The sequence below is a fragment of the Apaloderma vittatum genome, unplaced genomic scaffold (assembly GCF_000703405.1).
Source record: "Apaloderma vittatum isolate BGI_N311 unplaced genomic scaffold, ASM70340v1 scaffold37570, whole genome shotgun sequence".
Lineage (NCBI taxonomy): Eukaryota > Metazoa > Chordata > Aves > Trogoniformes > Trogonidae > Apaloderma > Apaloderma vittatum.
The window spans coordinates 4,344-24,060 of record NW_009696960.1 but is presented as its reverse complement, the minus strand read 5'-3'; the positions used below and the strand labels follow the sequence as shown (position 1 = coordinate 24,060).

General features: G+C 50.0%; 1 protein-coding gene across 1 annotated transcript in view; it reads right to left on the bottom strand.

Moving 5' to 3' along the window:
• Nucleotides 1-16,748: 16,748 nt before the first annotated feature.
• Nucleotides 16,749-19,717, bottom strand: part of TXN2 (thioredoxin 2) — a gene marked incomplete at its 5' end in the record, with an annotated part of 7,308 nt that continues 4,339 nt past the window's right edge. The window contains one exon of the mRNA XM_009876683.1: nucleotides 16,749-17,435. Within this exon, the coding sequence (XP_009874985.1) occupies nucleotides 17,319-17,435 (117 nt within the window). The remainder of the gene's footprint in view (nucleotides 17,436-19,717) is intronic.

Genomic DNA, 19,717 nt, shown 5'->3' with positions numbered 1-19,717 from the left:
AGTTTCCCTTTTATTTTTCCCCATCTTCCTAGAAAAAAAACCCAAAAACCTTGTTTTCAGGTTGCTGCCTTTCCTGATGTTACTAGGTGAGTTTTTGCTCCATTAATAGTGCCCCTCAGCTTACCTCACGTTTGCTGTTTGTTTTTGGGCTCAGTCTGCAATAGTAATCAAGGCCAAATATTTGCTCAAATGAAGTGGCTCTGTGGTTCTCATTCCAGGGAGCTGTCTGAGGACAAAGTGAAACTAGCTTGCAATATTCTAGTATGCCCGAGAGATGCTAGGAACAAGGGATTTTTCCAGTGCTGTAGAAAGTCATCCAGATTCTCACTGCAGCTTTGTTGTGGGAACTGCAGGGGAACTAACTCGTTTATAGCCTGCCTCAATTAAAGACCCCACTTTTACTTGCCAGAAACCAAAGTTGGTCCAGACAAAGCCAAACTTCGGGACCATTCTGTTGGGCTACAACCAGAAAGAAGACTCAATGTGAAATTAGGCAAGCATTCGTTCTTCCTCTTCTGCAATACCGAAGCACACATCTTGTGAGAAGAGGAGGCTACATCCTTTGTGCTTGCAAGTCAGCGGCAGGTCTTACAAACACACCCACAGATTCCCTGTGTAACGTATTGGAAGCTGTGTGTGTCTGGAGCCAGTGCATGCTTTGCTCAACATCCCCCTCCTTTCATTTCTGCCAAGATTCCCTCCCACATTTAGGATTTTTTTTCTTTGCTCCCTTGAGAGCCTCTTCAACTCTCTCAGCTCCCCTGGCCTCCCACTGCCAGCATGGAGTGTTCTGTGCAGCTCTGCCTTCCGAAACATACGGGCCAGGGCTGGAAGCTGGGCACCAAGAAGATCTGTGCGTTGCCCTTGTTCTCAGCCCTGTGTTTGCATCAGATGGATGGAGCAGAAGACTGAACTGACAGCACTGGCACAGAAGACAGAAAATTAGCCAGGGCTCACTGAGGGGTTAGCTTGTAGGATATGAGAAAATACCAAGGGAGATACATGAGGTGCCATCGCTGTGGGAAACCACCTTTAGTCGAGGTGCAGGCGTGCTCCATTTAACAGTCACCTTCCTTCCCATTTTCAGAGCATCGTTTCCTAGGATTATTCTGGAACAAAGAAAGCAACTCACTGGGCATACTGCATGTTTGCATAACATACAGCTCCTGTAAAAAATCAATACCTCACTGAAGGAGGAGTATCAGGGTACTGAACTACCCAGCTGCAGGCTAGCACCTGCTCTGTAATATTTCTTATCTACTAAGAGACAGGAAAGTGTTAGAGGAATGAAACCCACAGGACATAGGTGCTTGGGAGCTGCTTCTGAAATTCCTCTATGTGAGGCAGCAGCTTGTGTTAGGCTGGGATGTAAGGAGTCCTGCAAGCACTGCTGCCTTCTGCACTGTCTCAGGAAAAAGAAGAAAAAAAAAAAAAGAAAAAAGAGGTCAGAAAGTTTTTCTGGAAGAGAATATTTGTAGTTTGAGTTACAGACCCAAATGTGATACAAATCTAAAGCACAAAGTAAGATAGCTGTGCTCTCTTCTACCTAGTGAGTCAAAGCATTCAACTCATGATAAATCCCATCCACTCCCTTCTTGTCTTTTCTGTTTATATATGGAGTAAAATCATCCTTAAACCTCTTGCTACTCTGCCATTCTCCTGATTACAACTGCATCTGAACTTGAAACACACACCTGTACATAAGTTTGTGGCTAATTGCAAGACAGCACAGAGGCCTATAATTCTTTGACTCTTTATAGAGGAATGTACATGTATAAAAGTCTTTTGAATTTTCGTAAGCCATCCCTTAGATGTGGGATGGCAAAACACAAAAAGATGAAAACAAGATGCTCACCCGATGATTCAGCTTTCCTGCAAAGTTTCTTCTAACAGCCCTCATAACCCTGAAAATAATCACCCCAGCCCCTTTTTCCTGTGGGCTAAAAAGACATCAGCAATGAGGATTGTTCCTACTGGAATCCATGAGAAAGGGTATTGCATTACATGGAGAAAAAAGAATCATATGCAGGAAAAGAAGGTATGCCTATGTTTGGTGGTTTTTGCTTTTTTTTTTTTTTTAATTTAAGGAATGCAAAATCAGGTTTGGCTTTGCTAGGGGACATGCCAGCTGTCTCCAAGCTCTTTTTATTATAATCTCTCTTGTACCTTAATTGAGAAAGCAGGGTGTGGAAGTTTCAACAAAGGTTCCCCTTTGTAGTGTGTTAATTAGGCACAGGAGTTAACAAAACCCCTTGGTTATAAACAATTACCTTTCCCCAGGCTTACTTTCATTCTCATGCTACCATATTTTTACTAATTTTCTATTAGTTTTCCAGGGTGGACAAGACTAATTTCTAAAATTAGTCTTCTAATTAGCAAAGAAAAGGGGGAAGAAAAAAAAAAGCAGGAAAATACGTAAAGCAGGAGGAAAATAAAAAAGTATAATTAGAAGCACTTAAAGAGGCCTTTTTTTGTGCTTCTTCAAGATACAAGAGCCCAAGGTCTTTTCAGATCTTTGTAAGTCTCCTTTAAAACTACAAATCTGGATTATAGTCCCCTGGAAGTAATTCTAGGTATAAATGCCTGGGGATGGGAAAAAATGCAATCTGGGTTTGTGTGCCCTGAAATAAGTGCTACCTGCAGGAGGAGGAAACAAAGGAAAGCGAGAGGAGCTGTGAGCTGTAACTCCTCCAGACCCTTCCCCATCCCTTCCATTAACAAAGCAAAGTTTGCTTTAAAAAGAGAGCCCTGCTTGGTCCGCAGGATATCTTTTGGCCTGCCAGCGTCCTGCCCAGCCCCTCAGAGTGTGCTCAGGACCCGGCACACAACACACAACACAACAGCTGGGAAGGGAGAGGCCTCTGCCCTCCTCCTCCCTGCCAACCCTACGCTCAGTCCTGATGGCAATGACATCACTCTTGGCATCCAGCTGTCCCGGAGGGGACTGCCAGAACCCTGGCACTGGTACCCCTCCTCCTCCTCCCTCTGCCTCCTGGCAAGGCAAGGAAGGAACCCAGGGGCTTGGGGCAGTCCTTCTGCCTCAAAAAGAAGCAATTGCAAGGATGGGATGCTGAGCTGTAAGGACAGCTGCCATCTTAATGCTAAATGTTTTACACCCTGCGTTGGCATGAAACCTTTCACACTGTTGCGCTCTAATCTTGCTTATGTTGAATTTCTGGAGAAAGGTCGAGGGAGGCACTTTAACCCACAGTATCAGAAGAATCATGTTATGATTCAGTCTCTAGACAGTGTCACACTTCTCTTGACGCCTGCAATAGTGCTGTTTGCCCAAGACCTTTACAATGTAGAAGGCACCCAGATAATCAAGCACAGGTGCAGGCCTACATCTGTGTTCCCTGGAGGTTGCCTTTGTGTCCAGGCAACTGCCTAGAAAGCAGGGGAGCACTGTTTATGTGCGGCTGGGGAAAGAGAAGCTCAAGCTACAGTCCCAGCAGGGTCTGTGTCTCCTGGCCCGCCAACAGACCTGGAAAAGATTGTCTAGGGGAAAACTCATAATTCTCAGTGGCAGCTTCCCAAGCATAGCAGTTCTTACTGGAAATAACCTTCCCTCTCCTCTCTGAAAGAAACTGAGGATGGTCTAGTGAAGATAAGCATTCTCCCCTTTATTGCTGCACGTCAAACCACAGTTTTCCTTTCTCACTGTGCTGCAGTACACAGACTGATTCTCAAGCCAGGATCTGCTCCTGTTGCTTTCCCCAAAGAGCTTTCAAGCTCAAATGGACCAGACAAACTGGGTGTGAGAGAGCAATCAGAAGCGAGGAAAGGCTGAGACTGGCCCCGATGCCTGCAGCGGGTCCCAGGCAGGAGCTGGGTACAATTCTGATGGACCAGGCAAATCAGGGAACCAAGCATGCCGTGGCAGCACAGGGATACATCACATACAATGGAAAATGTTTAAACTACTCTAGCTGGTGCCCACAGGAAACTTTTGGGAAGCATGTGCTGTGTCTAAGACAGGAACCAAGAGAGTCAGTGTTTAAAATATGCACTGACAATGAATTGCTTCATTACTTGGAGAAAAATTGAGAAAGGAGGAAGGAGTAAAACTCAGCCACATCAGGAAACAGGCAAATAATTCTCTGTTGGATACGCCAGGTCTCCTGACTGCTGGTCTAGGACGTTGCTTCTGCTCAGCCCACAGCGTCTTCCTCATCATGATAAGCTTCTTCCAGGAGACAGCAAGGTCTCCTCTGTGTTTAGGTATTCCCCATGGGAACACGCTGCACCTCAGAAAGGACATTATGCTCTTGGAAGATCATTTTCCTAGAGAGAAAGGATGGGGGAAGGTGAACATTTGAAGGCTCGCGTGCTTAAGCGTAAGACACTGAGGACAGCCTCCTCCCTCAACACCACGAGTAGGGGCTGCACGGCACAGCTAAGTCTCCCTCACTGTGTGTCCCCATGGCCCCTAGGTCCCCAGGGGCTGCGGAGGGTGTAGGGGACCCTGCAAGAAGTGCCACAGCCATACCATGAGACTAGGGCCAAGCTGAGCAAGGTGGTGCAATGCTGGTCAGAACAGCTCCTTCCCTGTCATGCAGTCCCCTCTTGGAGCATCCTGTCCTGTGGCATCTCATACTCTGAAAAAGAAGCAAACAGGAATGTCTTGCATACGGCTGCTTGCAGTCTTTGCTAGTGTCTTGTTTTGCCCTGCTGTACTGTTTTTCTTTCTCCTCCTACACCTTCCCTTGTACATACACTCTCCATTGAAGAGGGAAAATACCACTCTTCAAACTAAGGAAACTTTTTGCCCGTGAGCCAATGAAGAAAGGCACACAGACATGTGAGCCACAGCCCCCCTCCCACAGGACTCGTCTCAGACAGGAGTGTTTCTGCACTTTGAACAGTCCAAGACAAGGAGTTGTGCAGGGCAGAGCACCTGGAGAAATTAGACCTCATGGCCTGGGCTCACGCATCCGTGAGCAGAGACATGGGAGACGCTGCCTTTCTGGAGGTGAAGTGGGGAGGGGAGCACTGGAAGCTGCCGGCAGGAAGAGCCTGACTTGGGAAGGTGCCCAATCTCGCACAGAGTGAGGCAGGTAATGAACATACAACTATTTATGGCTCTTCTTCCTTGCGACAAGTATAGCCTTATATGGGCAAGAGTGCTCCACTCAAGGCTAGAGCTGCGGAGGTGGAGCCTCCAGGGGCACTCCTGATGCTTGCTCCCAGGCTATCTGCCTGCAGAAGCTGCTGACCTCCTGCCCGGGAAAAACCCTGGGAACCCTTGCTGAATCCAGCTGTTTAAATTTCAAACTACAAAACGACCCAGCTCCCCTCCCCTTCTCCCCCAAACCTCCTACTAGCTGGAGCTGCGGTGAAGCAGAAACGTCTGCATTTGTAATGTTGCGGGTATCTGGGAGGAGAGGGTTGGAGAGTCCCCCACAATCAACGTGGGAAACCTATTCCCATCTGGTTGTGACAGTACTGAGAACGGGAAGAAAAAAAAAAAAGAAAGGAAAAACAAACAACCCTCCCCTCAGCCCCCACAGTGTTGCTAGTGAGTGTGTGAAAGGCTGCAGCTGGCAAATCTGGTGCACAAAGTCCATTGCAGATCCTTTTGTCTCTGGATGTACTTCGGAGCCCTCCCAGGATCTCTGGCTGAGCTGACAGTGTGTATGTTGGGTTCTTACATATTTCAACCTCAGCCAATCCACCCAGCTGAACTATGCTGGAAACAGGGTTGCAAATAAAACAGAGCATAAACATGCTAAAAATGTCACCGTCATCAGATAAGGTTGCTAGGCACATAAAATTCCTGACACAAGTTCATTAAACCAAGGACATGAAAAGTTCCAGCCCCACACATTCTATGAGGCTATGTGCATGGTGGCTGGGATGGGGAGGGCGGCACACTGAGCTGGGATTTCAGGCTCTTACTCTGGTTTTGGGGCTACTGCCAGCCGGTAGGACAACACCCCAGTGTGAATCAGTTTTTCTCAATGGGAGGAAAAAAACCACCCAAAAACCCCCAACAAAACAAACCAACCAACATCAACAAAAAACCAAAAACCCCACATATAAAAAAAGCGATGTTACAGCACCCACCTCCTTCTGTAACCACTGGCGTGTTTTGGGGAGGAGCAGGAGGCAGGAGATTGGGATTAGCCATGCTGCTCATGAGCTGCAGAAAGCTCACCTTCCAGAGGACAAAGCATGTGCTAATCACCAGCCCTCAACAGTCTTTACCAAAAAAGTCATGTTTAGCACTCCAGGAGGCCGTTATCTCAGTTTTATGAGGGGAAACAGGCGCTGAGAGCTTCCTCAATAATGCACTTCTTGTAGTTGTGGCTGCGTTCAAGTCGCAGAAACACAGGATTAAGTGGGCTAGATGCTACCACATGGGCTCACCAATTCTCAGACACCCACATTTGCACAGAATTGCATGAGCTGCTGCTTGTAATGACCTTCCTTGCTATGTGCTGAGTTTTCATAGTTCTCAAGCCACATTTTTAAGAGCCAAGGAGAGCAAGAGCTGTAGGAGGGGTTCACAGGTGGGAGTGATTTCAGGTGATGCCACCTCTCCTGAGCTTACCACAACAGCCACCCTTTACCTGTTTTCAGCCTCTTCTGTGGTTCCAGAAAGAAGCTGTGAACCCTTCCCCCTGGGGATGAATGATGTGACATTGGTTAAACTGCAAGGGTAGAACATCCTGTTCTTCCTCAGCCTCACAAGGGTCAGGGTTGGGTCTTGGTGGCTGTGCTAAGCCAAAGCAAGTCTGAGCAGGGGGTTTTTCTGAGAGCTGCTCCCCTCCCTCCTCTGATCTTCACACTCCCACTGCTGGTCACAGATGACAGCCAGCTGATTCAGCTGGAAACAAACCAAAAGAAAAATAGATGCTTCCCACTTGATCATTTTCTCGGTCCATTTGACTAGGTGCTAGGGAGGCGCTGGAAATGCATGGTCATGGGCAGCCAGACACAAGCTGGTCAGAAACTACGAGGGAATCGCAGCCCAGGAAGCCTCCTTTCCAGTGATACCGTGAAAGAATTTACTCCAGCTGCATGGCTGGTCACAGGGGCTGTTGTAGCATCTCACATGCAAGTGGTTGCAGTCAGTACCTGAATTAAGGAATGTCTATTGCCAAACATGTAGAACTACCAAAATCCCAGGATCATTTAGTGTAGGAGGTAGCTTTGGAGGTCTCCATTCCAACTGCCTGCTCGGAGCAGGACCAGCCTTAAGATTAGATCAGGGTGCTCAGGTCCATATCCAGCTGGATTTTGAAAATCTCTCAGGATGGCAAATCCACAGTCTCTGTTCTTGCTTCTTGTCCTTTCACTTAGCACCTCTGGCAATGTGGCTCTACCTTCTGCATAAACTGCATCTGGGTAGTTAGATAATACCCCCTTACAAGTCTTCTCCTCTCTTTGCAAACCAACCCTGCTCCCTCAGCCTCTGTTCATGTGTCAGATGGTCCAGCCCCCTGGCCAGCTTTACGCTCCTCCACTGGAGTTGCTCCAGTTTGTCAATGTCCCTCTTGCAAATGTAAAGGACCATCCCGAAGCAGCCTGAGGAACTGTCTGTCTCACCTCCAGGAGACCAGGTGTCTCTGCCTACTTGTAGAAGCCTGAGACTTTGCGAGTGTGTGTGTTGAGGTGTGCAGACACAGTACCAGCATATGTGTGTGTGCACAGCGTCTCGCACAGGGAGTTGGAGCATACACCCATTGTGTAAATATTGGCTCAGAAGTGTAGGTCATAAAAATGAATGGAAATTCGATCAGCTCCCAGGACCTGTGCTGGTTTCTGTGAGCAGAGCTGTAGTGCAGGTACACTGTATGACTGCCCTCTCTATGCATACCCAGGGATGTCTGTGCACCATCCTTCTTCAGCAGCTCTGCACCTTAGCAGGCACAGATCCTCCTTCGCCTTGTTATTGGAGAAGATGTTTACAGTCAGGTCTAAATCTGGTCAGGTAGCTTCTCAATTACTCACCTCTCAGCTATTACTTTGCTTCAGTAACCCCGAAGCCCAGGGAGACAGGGCGTACCACGTGGAACCTAGGACTAGAAGACAACAGAAATAATTTCTGCTCTGGTGACGTTGCCAGAAGGCAGTGCATCACTGCTGTGATATCATAACTGTGAGGTACGACCTTCAGACTGTAAAAAAGGAACACCCATTTCTCAGTGGGAGAGCATGTGATTTCAAAGGAGCAAGAGAGAAATAAGACCTCAGAATTTTTACCTTGCTGTCTTGGGGATAACGCTGGACAAAATGATGTGTAACTACGGTGCCTTTTGCAATATCAGGATTGTGGCGTAATGAGCAATCCCTCTGAAGTCTTCATGAAGGACCAGAAATGGGGAAAGCCAAGATGAGCTCCAGGCTGCAGATGAGGGAAATGCACTGCAGGGATATGAGGTGTCAGGTATGAGGTTGACAAATGGGTCATGAACATTATCTGCAGACAAAGAGAAAGGAGTGAGGCAGACACAGGGCAGCTCTGCACTGCCAGTTGGGTGTGCAGCTCAGTTCCTCTCCCCTCATCCACCTTACACAGCTGAAAGCACTATCAGGAGGAATCCTTGGAGAGGGGGTTGGGGCAGTTCCATGAAGACTACGCTCTTGTTCCTGAGGTGTAGACAGAATGGGCAGGGTAGAGCCCAGGCTGGACCAGCAGCTGCCCTGAGCTACAGAGCCTGCATCGGAATGAGAAAGCCCAAATATTCGTTCTCATTCATTCACATCCACTCCTCATTTTGCAGCAAGAGCTGCCGTCAAGCCTCTTTCATAAGGAATTTTGCTGCTGCAGCCTAGGGTGCCTGAATGTCTGACACAGAAGGGCAAGGGGTGCTGGGTAAAGACCTCCTTGGTGCTGAGGTCCAGGCTGGAGCTGTGGGCTTACAAAGAAGAGGAAGCAACGGGGAACAGAGATGTTAAACCTGGGTTAACATAGGGTGAAGTCCTCAAAGGACCGGCCCAGTTCAGAGCCAGCTATAGAAGGGTATTACAGAAATGCAATAAAACATGTATTTTACTACAAGTCAAGGACAACAATCATTATCCATTCACATCGCCCAGCTCCCTTTAGTCCAAAACACTTTGGCGACTACCTTAGGTGGTGAGAACAAAAGGCAGGCAGGTCAGATTTAAAAGACAGAGCTCTTTCCAGGAATTAACATCACCTTTTGAGACATTTTGGTAAATCCTAAAGCAAGACAGGGAGATAAAATACAAACTCAGCTGCCCTTCCCCATCAGTTCCACCTTTGGACCTACTGGTCTCAGCTCGGTTGGGCTGGGCTAGGAAGCCAGGCCTGCACCATCCCAACTGCTGGATATAGGTTAGAGGCCCTAAAATATGTGCACAGCCACCACAGGCCATGGGACTTTGTTTTCTGCCCAGGGCAGAGTGGCCAGACTCTCCCAGCTCCGCAGCCTGGTGTACCTTGCCAGGCTTCTCTGGTCGCGTGCGCTCCTCCCTCCCCAGCTGTACCCCCAGGGCCGGGTTTTCCTCCTTCACCCCAAACGCTTATTTTTATTATTTTAAAACAAACAGAGTTGTGTCTGTTTTGATTTCCAGAAGGTTAGAAGGAGGTCAGAGCTGACATCTGGGCTGGAGATAACATTCCCGTCTAATTAGCAAGCTCCGAATAACGAGGGCCTTCCTGTCCCATCCCCCTGCCTCAGTGCAGGAGAGGGCAGAGCCGGCAGAAATGGGGCAGGAGAATGCCCCATTAGGCAGCATTTTGTTTTCTCGTGCTCCCAGGCTGAGCTTGTGGGGCTGCTCATCAGTGCCCGTGGGTGATGACTGGAGGCCGCCCTTCCTTCATCCTTGTGTGGGCACCATTTGCAGGCGCTCAACCCCTGTGGCCTCTTTTTCCAAGGAACTGGCTGAAGCTCTCCAAAATGCCTGTAGTGCTGCCAGTCACCCCCCAAGCTTATTGCCCAGGGAGAGCCTGTTTGCTCTTTTAAAAAAGCTGGTGTTACGTATTTAAATACCCTGGATGCTGCCCGTCCTGCTGTGTGTGTGACAAGAGAAGACACCAGGAGGCACAATGTTGGCAGGAGACACAGATGAGATGTACGGTGAGGTCCTCGTAGCGCAGCTGGACCATCCGCTGCCCTCCCCTCAGTCTAAGGAGCTGTACGTTGGCAGCTCTGTCCCTGCTCTCAGGAATTGGGTCATCTACCCGCTGGGCTGACACGATGCAGCTGCCTGCGTGCAGCAGTACTGTGGAGAAGAAGCAGCCATGGCAGGAGCTGGCTTTGGCCGTGGTGCTGGGCTGAGGGGACCAAAGGAGCAGCAGTGCTGAAGGAGACCCGTTTTTTGTGAGGGCTCCTGCAATTTGTAGCCATATCCTCCCCCACAGCAGGGCATGGAGACGCCAGAATAAAGCCTGACTCATCTGGGAGAGAGTTTCCCTGGCTGAATCACCCCAGGTTCTGCGCCTTCGCTGCAGCTCCCCTACCATGGGGCTGGCTGTGCCCAGACAATGGTTGCAAAATCGCATGAGATCACGGGCGCAGGCGAGCGTGGCAGGGGCTGAACCGCAGACAGGCACTCTTCAGGTGAGATTACAACACTGGGCGCATCCATTCCATGGAAAACCCCGGCTGACACCCCCTAGTGGAGCTGGTGACACCCAGCCTGCCTGCCCTGCCAGCCCCGTGGTGGGAATGTGACCATCATTCCCAGCCTTGGTACAAAACACCGCGAGGGGAAGGAAAAAGGAGGCAGAGGAAGAAGGCCTGGGATTTAACACTGGCAGAGCTCGGGTGCTGTGCCCCTGGCTGTAGGCTGGAGAAGATGAGGCTGGAAACCATGCCTGTGGGTCAGCCGTGTGCTGCTGGCCACCACAGACTGGGCACAGGTGTCACAGGGAGGCACGGCGTTGCAGGGGAGCAGCAGAACAGGGAGATGACAGCAACCTAAGGAGTTTGCTTGCAGCCATGTCCACATGCTGCCAGTTTCTGAGGCATACTCCATTGAGACCTGCAGTGACAGGCCCTTCATGTTCCCACATCCTTTCATCTCACGGGTGCTACCAGCTTCTGTCTTCCTGTGCAATGCCAGACAGATGAAAAAATACCCCAAATGTATTTCCTCTCAGTGTCACCAAGAAAACCCAAAGTGAGAACAGAACTTGAACTTGAGGTCAGAGAAGGAGGAATGGGAACTAAACAGGGCCAAGAAAGGTACAAAGAGGTTGGTGTACTGGGCATAGTTTAGCATTAGAAATGCAGCAGCGGGAGTGACAGCAGCAACCTTTAATATTGTCCAAGCTCTGTGAAAAGTCTCCATGCTCTTGGCAGGATTTTAGGGCGAAGCCCATGGGGCCTGGCCTGGCTGGGAGGGAAGGGGAAGCTGGAGCTCCTCAGTTGGTGAGCTAACCTGAAAGAGCTAAAAGGATCAGCCCCTTGAGAGCAAACCCAGCAAGTGAGAAAGAAGAATGCGAGGGTTTTGTCTTGGAGCTTCCTGCCAAAAACTGGCATGGCTGTAAACACAAGCACAGAACAATAAGGTCTCCTGTCCCAGCAGCTGCTAAAGCCGTCACCTGGGGAGCTTCCTGCAATCAGCCAGTGGAAGGACAAAAAGGAGCTCCCACATGCTTTCCTGCAATTTGTCATATGCCTGATCTCTGCTCTGCTCAGTCCCTGCCGTCCTCCCTTCCCCCAAAGCCGTCTGTCTCACGCTCCGACAAGAGGATGTGGTTGTGAAGGCCAACCTCTGGCGAGGAGCAGGCTCATCGTTCAGCCTTGCTTCTCCACGCAGCAAGGACTGCTTCTTCTTTACAACTTCTGAGTCACTCTCTACAGACAGTATTTCCCCTGGGCTGGTTCTGCAGGCGCTGCCCAGAGTTCCCCTGTACCCAGGCCCTGGCACCGCAGAGAGACCCGCAGAATTCTGCAGGTCTACTCTGCCTGCCACGTGTTGCAGCTCCAGGGCTTACAGTGCCCGGAGTTGGCATGATGCTGCCGCTGGCTTCATTTTCAGACCACCACACCTTTCCAAGGCGTTAATCTCTGGGTCTGAACATTGCCATGCTGAATCTGTCCTCACGAGCGAGTATTTTTAGAAGCTTTGAGCTCAGACCATGTAGTCATTCCTGAGCTATGCCAGGAGGAGAAGAAAACAACCACTTCTGCTCGAACAATACCAGCACAGAACAAAAAGCCACTGCAAATGGGGATTTTCAGCATCACTCAAAGCTAGCCAGGCTTTGAAAGATGAAACTTGCAGTCAAAAGAAAAAGCTTCCTAGTGAACAGAAAGGGCTTTGACAATTTACTTAAAAAGTCAGATTAAAGCAAAACGATGTTATATAAGTACCAGTGGGCGTGCCGGAGCTTGCATGCGACACGGCGCTCCGTCTCCGTCACAGCGGCTGTGCTGGCCAGGCCCAGGGCGTTCGATACCTGCCCTCTGTGGTGTGGCACGTCCCTGCGGTTAAAGCCACCTGCAGGGAAACGAGCCTTGCTGGCTCTGTGCCTGCGGCAACAGGCCCCACAGGGAAGTGTTATTGCCTCATGGTGGAACAAGAAAGTAACCTCGAGGGATGCAGCTCCTCTTTGTCCCAAGGCGGTGAAAGCTACGTGTGTAGAGCGGGCCAGGACAAACACCCTCTCGCTGTCAGCTGTGTGTGGGACAGTCACGGAGGAGTTGCAGCCATAAGGCTGGCCGGAGGTCACCATCATCGTTGGAAACCACCGAAATCTCCGGTGCCTTTTGTACTCTCTGAAAAAACTTGAAGTGGATGTTTCTAAGGACTCTTGCTTCAAAAATATCCTGTGTTTCAATATTGCTCAACCTCTGCTCAGAGATGGGGCTGAGGTGCCTTCAGCAGCAGAGGGATGAGTAGCATGTGCCAAGAAGGGCACAGCGAGCTCAGCCTTTCCCTGAGCAAACAGGCTGGTTCCTGTCCTCTTCCATCATCTGCTACAGCTACTGGGGACATCTGGAAGCCCCAGAAACTCCTGGCACTGTCCACAACCAAGAACAAGAGTGTGTGAATGGATAAACATATAGGTAATGTGGAGGGACATTACTTCACAGAAGCCACAAGCCACAGAGGAAACCCAGTCAATGTCAGTGCATTTTTATAGTGACTATTTGGATTATGAGGGGTTACATAGGTGATGTGGGCAGGCAGGAGGTTGGGTGCTGCCCTGTTGCCCACATCTTCCAGCTCTTCTCTGCCCATAGGGCAGGAGCAGCTCCAGCGTCCCCATCTGGCCTCTCCTTGCAGGACCGGTTCCCCCATTTCACTACCCGGCAGGGACCTCTTGCCACCAGGAAGGCAGCCACTGGGTTTCTCCTCGCTCCACCCCTACTGGGATGTGGAGTGTTGGACTAGATGACCTTTAAAGGTCCCTTCCAGCCCAACATATTCTATGATTTTCAAGCTCTTCCTGGAGGTCTCTGGTTTCCACCCATTTGGCTCCTCTGGTTGTAAGAAATTTGGGGGTTCCCCTGCTGCTCCTGCCTACAACCTTCCCCCGATGGTGGAATGCACATTGAGGAAAAAAGCAACCAGGCAAGGCTCAGCACAGCAGCACCCCTCTGGCATCATGCCCAGCCTGTGACTATGACTCTCAGTGTGAGTTGCAGCCTCTGTTTTTTGCCTGAGAAAGTTTTTAAGAGGCAAGGTGTTGCTGAAGTTTCAAAGCTGCAGAGGCAGAGGAACTACGGAGCTCACGAGCAGACCCCATGTCCTTGAGAAGAGCAGCAGGAAGGCACACGTGTGTGCTGATGGACTTGAGCCTGGGTAGGTTGCAGGGGCAGGACTGTGTAAACAAGTGATCTAGTTTGTTTTTTGTCTGGAATTCAAGCCTGCAGTAGTTTTCTTATCTTTTTTAGTGCTTAGGATATTGCAGCTGAGGAAGCTCTTACTCTTTAACTTGCAGGAAAGCTACACTCACAGCAAGCACTAAACACAATTCAGCAACAGTCTTGAACAAGGCTGAGTTTAACATTGCTGCTAACAGCCTTGCAGCGCTGGAGAATTTTATTACCAATTCGGTCTGGATCCTATAATTACTTATTTGAGAAAAATGAGGTGGTGTTGGGTGGGGGCGTAAGCTCAAAGCAATTAACAAACTGCGAGGGCAAACAGCCTGGCTGGGCTGGTGAAAGGTCCTGCCTAGGGCAGCGTTGGTGGTGGCCATTTCCCTGTTGACATGGAGCCGGTCTTTGTTTTGTTCTTTGCACAGGAGGAATCATATAATACGTTGATAAAGCAAAGGATTTACTGTCAATGCTGGGTGGCCAGGCTGCTGAAGCCAGACCTCATTGAAGCCAAATGCGGCCAAAACCATCCCCTTCAAAGCCATAGAATACCAGGTACGCACAGCCTGTTGTGTGCTGCCAGCCAGGAAACCTGAATTTTCCATCCTCTACCAGCACCTGAAGCTGGTCTCAGCATAGCGCTCCCAAGGAGAGAAGGCAGAGCAGCTCTCCCTCCTTGCAGGCGTTTGCTGTGGCCCAGAGCAGTTAGAGGTTAACACGGAGTTCATCAGGCACAAGTGTCTTGGGGAAAGGAGCAGCTGCGTTAGGGCTCGATGCAGAAATGACTGGAAAACCTCCGCTTGCCTCGAATTGGGCACCTTAGGCAGAACTGTGAAGGCAGAGGCACTGCACCTGGCCTTTGGGGGTGATCTTGGTGTTAGGTTCAGAACGTACCTGGGGAGGGAGAAGCGGCTTCAGCTGAGCTTTGCTCCCCTTGGGAAGGCACTGATTGCCAGGTCCTCTTAAAATAGCAACCAGGAAGCTGAGAAAGCTGCTTTAACGTAGGCAGGCTTGGGCAGGAGGGAGCAAATGCTTAACAGATCAGAGGAGCATTCAACATGCTTAACTCCAACATGGAAAACTGACTGTGTCCTTTGCTGCAGTGAGCAGAGAGGACACATTTTCCCAGCTGACATGAAAAAAAAGCAGCTGCTTCTGAGGAATTACCTATTGCTTCAGCTCTCTTCTCTTGGGAAAGCCCAACATCGCATTCAGGTGGCACACAAATTGCCAACTTTTTAACCACTACACAAATACACTGCTGGTAGTGCTTCCCACCTGCTCCTCCTCTGTTATTAACAGCAGCTGTGGGAATCCCTGAAGCCGCCCCCAGCAGTCAGCAAACAGGGAGCTGAACTAAAATCCTGCCACAGAAAACATCTTTGCACTTTGAGCCCTATCCTGCGGTAAAAACTTTGCAAAGCGCTCAGGGAATCTCAAGCTGCCCCTAAACCCCTCCTTCTCCTCTCCCCCCATTACGCTGTTTCTGAAGGAAACGCCACAGGGCACCACATATGCGGGTCTTCAGCGTTTATCTCAAAGAAACAGTTGCGGCTTTCACATAATGCACCCTAAAATGTGCTGGCACTTTAATAGCTTAATGGCACCTCAGGTCCACTTTTCCTTAGAAGGAAGTGATAAAATAGCTAATTTATACTGCCCCTTAATTACACAATGCAAAGTCACTGTGTTTTTTCCTGTTCTGTAGGATGGTGAAGCATGAAAGTCAACTATTGTCGGGTACGTGACGCTGTTCCCCTAGTTTTCCTGCTTGTGCAGGAAAATGGAGACAGTCTTTACTAGAAATGTTTAGAGAACAGGAACACCGAAACTGCAGGGCAAAGTGCCCGGCCTGAAACATGAGGAGGACATGAGCAGCATAGCTTCTGTGGTTTCCCGTATAAAATAAAACCCTGTTTTTTACTGATCCTAACTGACCAATAGTTCTTTACCGAATTACATCTGAGTGACATCACCTCTAGCAGCATGTGGCGGAGTGAGACCAGCCCAGCTTGGATGAGGAGGTGCCCATGTTGGGTGGGGGGAGCCCAGCACCACCTTGTGCTGCTGCCCAGGTCCCAGGGGTGATGGAAGCAGGTGGGAGCAGCAATTCTCGCAGCCCTGCAGTTGCAGCAGGACGCACAGCACTCGGATCGCCACTCTCCTGCTCCTTCAAACATCATAAATTGTTACTGCAAAGGTGCAGGAAAAAAAACACAACAAAACAACCTGCCTTGCTGCTTGTAACAAGCTATGCCAGGGAGGTGAAATGGAGCAGAGCCAAAGCAGAGTTAAGCATGATTGAAGGAAACAGAAGCTGGGAAGGAAAAACAAAAAAAAGGCAGCTCGTACATGGTTATTAAGTGCTCACAATGTTCTCATGCAGCTTAGATAAGCAAACTGGAATTAAGCATTACAGTAGGCATCAGCCCCCGTGCCGAGAAACACACAAGGAGGCTGACAGCACTCAGAAGCCAGGCTTGTTGGAAACAGGTGCATATGGAGAGGAGGAGGAAGAGCTGGGAAATGCTGAAGGCTGCTCACAACGCAAGCACACCACTGCCTCCCTTAGTCTAAAGGTCAGGGCTATTAAAAGTGAACTGGCTGCCTTTTGGCAGGGCTCACCTGTGCGAGCAATTTAATCATTCACACAAGGGAGAGGGAGTCTCTCAGGCTCCTCAGGCAGGAAAGGAATGACAAGAACATGGGGGAGGGAGCACAGCTCAGGCTCCTCTGTGCATAGGAGTGTCCTTACTCCAGCATCTTGGGTCCAGCAGCACCCAAAGTGGGTCCTAGAAGCAGCACTGAAAGTCCTGTGAAAGTAATCCACTTGTTTGTTTTTCAGCACATTACCTTTCAGTAGGGATCAAGTTGTACCTTGCACTCTTCATTGTTAGAAACCAGCGGCTGTGCTGGCCCTCTCACCTCTATGGACAGACAAGGGACTTCCCAGTAATTTCTGAGAATTAAGCTTTATTCTCCAGCTAGACAGCAGCGACCGATAAAGTTCTCTTTATTACAGACCTACAAAAGGAGATCCATAAAATAATTCTTTCATATAAAATTACGATGGGAGCCCATGGATTTGTGGAGGAGTTGTACCTGTCCCAGCGACACGTTTCACAGACAAGGAAGAGGCATGCTCAATTTTAAACAAACCCACCCAGGGCAGGTATGTACCGACATCTTTTGCAGGGAGCAGCTGCCCTCTGCTCTGGGCTATCAGATGCTAGGCAAAGAGAAAAACAATGCTCCTCTTAACGCAGCAGCAGCAGCTCTGCACGTCAGCAATTTGCTGATAAACACAGGCTCCTAATTCCAGCTGCATTCCCCATTTTGAGAAAAAGCAGCCCTGCTCCTCAGCACTCTTTACAACTACTGCTGCTCCAAGAGAAGGAAGGAGGGAGAGGGAAGGGTTACAACACTGTCCATCTCCTAAAAACCCCAAACCAGCAGAATACCCCAGGTTGCATAGGACAGGCAGTTCACGTGCCCCTCAGCTCTCCCAGGCAAGGAATGCACAAGGTGGACGTGTCCCAGAGGCAGAGGTACAGCCACCCTTTCACTTCAGGCTCCGATGAGTTTCTTGAGGAATGCCTCCAGCTGATCCTCGTCCTTTATCCCCACAAACTTATCCACGACATCTCCATTCTTCATAGCCAGCACGGTTGGCACCGCTGACACCTGGAGGCAAGAGAAACAGGGAGATGCAGGTGAGCAGAGGCTGCGGGGAGCCCGGCTGCACCCAGACTCCAAATGAAGCTCTACAGAAGAAGTGTCTACAAGGGTAAGATATCTGTTCACAAAACAAAGGCCAGCTGAGCTCCACATTGTTCCTCTCCATGTCACCTCGTTTCTGCACTGATATTGCATTGCTTAAGGCTGAGCAGCTTTTCAAGTTTAAATAACGCTACAAATTTTAAAGACAAAACCACAGCTAATGTAAAAACAAGGCAAAGCTTTTCCTCCTTCCTCCAGTACAAATTCCTCTTCTCCTTCCTTTTGTCCCATTGTAAGCAAACAATCCCAGCGTTTTACCGTGACACTTCTCCTCAGACATGACAACCTTTGGACATTTTATGGCCAGGGTGGGATCAGACTGGATTTGTGCTCTTCTCCAGACAGGACTGGAGCTAGAGGAGAGTCTCCATTATCACAGCACTGGGAGATTTCCTGCTCTGTCCTGTCGAGGCAAAGGACAACCCCCTCCAACCCTTCTTTCCTTTTCTGCTTGTGTGTTCAGTGGTTAGCTGGTCACACACCAGCGGCTGCCCACTGCCGATCCCTGATGATTAAGCAAGAAGTGAAAAAGTCCGTCTGACCAGAGCCACCAGGCAGCTGTGCTGCTCCAAGCACTGCCTTTTTAGCTCAGAACAAAGTTCTCTGGGAATTATCCAAGAGAACAGTGGTGGAAATGACAACGCTCCCCAGGGATGTGCTGGTTGATCAGTGACAGAAGAGCTCCTGGGGACACAGTCAAAAGAGGGAGTGACCAGAGCTCAGAGAGCTGTGGCAGTGGAGAAAGCTGGTCGTGTTTCTGATTCCAAAGCTTCAGTGCCCTCATCACTGCAAAGCTGCCCTCCCCAAAACACGTCCCATCCTCCCCGCCAGCCTGCGGGGCCTTCCCGCCAGCCTGCGGGGCCTTCCCGCATGCGCTGCCAGCAAGAATCTGCAAATCCCTCCTCGGGAAACCCGCCAGAGGGCTGGCTTTTCTCCCATCGGGAGCCTGAGATGAAAGAGGCATTTTGTGCTTCCCTTCCCACCCGGTCCCAGCCGGCCAGGGCAGTGTGGCTCCCCGCAGTCTGTCCTCCAGGGCTTGGGCAGGCTCCTCGGAAAGGAAAGGAGCTCCAGGGCTGCTGCGACGCACGATCTTCAGCTCCTCCTAGTGACTGGTGGGAGCAGATCCGGAGGGTTCCGGCCTCAGCACTAGCAATGGTGCCACCTACATGCTCCGTTGTGATTTTAGGGGCAAGAGAAGACTGTACCAGCACTGCACTCAGCTGCCTTCTCCCTCCCTGAGAAGGGCAAAGCTCCATTGAGCCTCCCTCTGGTTTGCAAAGAGGGTTAATGACGAGCCTTGATCCCATCATCTCTTCTCTGTTTCGTGCTGGTGAGCAAATCCTGAGAATGGGTGGCAGGTCTGGGGCTGGCGCTGCAGAGCTGGGGGAGAACTGAGTGCACAAAGCAACTTGCCTCTGCCCAGAAAACACAACACTTCTAACAGCTTCCTTCCCATAGCTGCAACAGGGGCAGCCCATTAACAGAGCACATACTTTGTTTTGCTGCTTGAGAAGCAAATGTCATGGGAATTTCTAGAATGCAAAGTTGAGGCCTTCTTTTCCCCTTCCCCCCCTACCCCGAGTCCCATCTGCACTGAACCTAAATAAACTCTCCTTCTCCCCCAAGAGCATTTCTAGAGAAAAAGTCAGGCTGCTTTCGATCAGTGCTGACCACACGGATAAATAAACGCGGTCATCCAGGCTATTCCTGGCAGCACCCGTACCAAGGGAATTCTCTCCCATCTGAAAATGGGACTTCTATGGAAGCCGTGCAGCAGAGCAGGGGGAATAACTTCACTCAGGCTTCAGAAGGAGGCGTGACACGGGACCGAGCTCCGCTTACGAACGCCCATACCTGTATCCAGCAGCTCTCCCAAGCTGCCCACCCGCAGCGGCCGGAGAAGGGGCTGCCCTTTCCCAGTGGCCACACGCGTGGGCAAGGGGCCAAGGCGAGAGATGAATCTAAAGAATTTTAAGAGACGGCAGATTAAACAAAAGTATTCCTTCTCCCTTTCTGCTCTCAGGGTGAGAGGTCAGGAGCCAGCCTGAGCAGCAAAGAAAGGCCTCGACCAGAGATGAAAAGTGTTAGATTAAAGGAGGAGTCCCCAGAGAAAAACTTTTGTGTTGGGCATAACCGGACAGGGAAGGGCACTGGGGACGTTTCTTGTCGCAGGAAATGCATTCCTG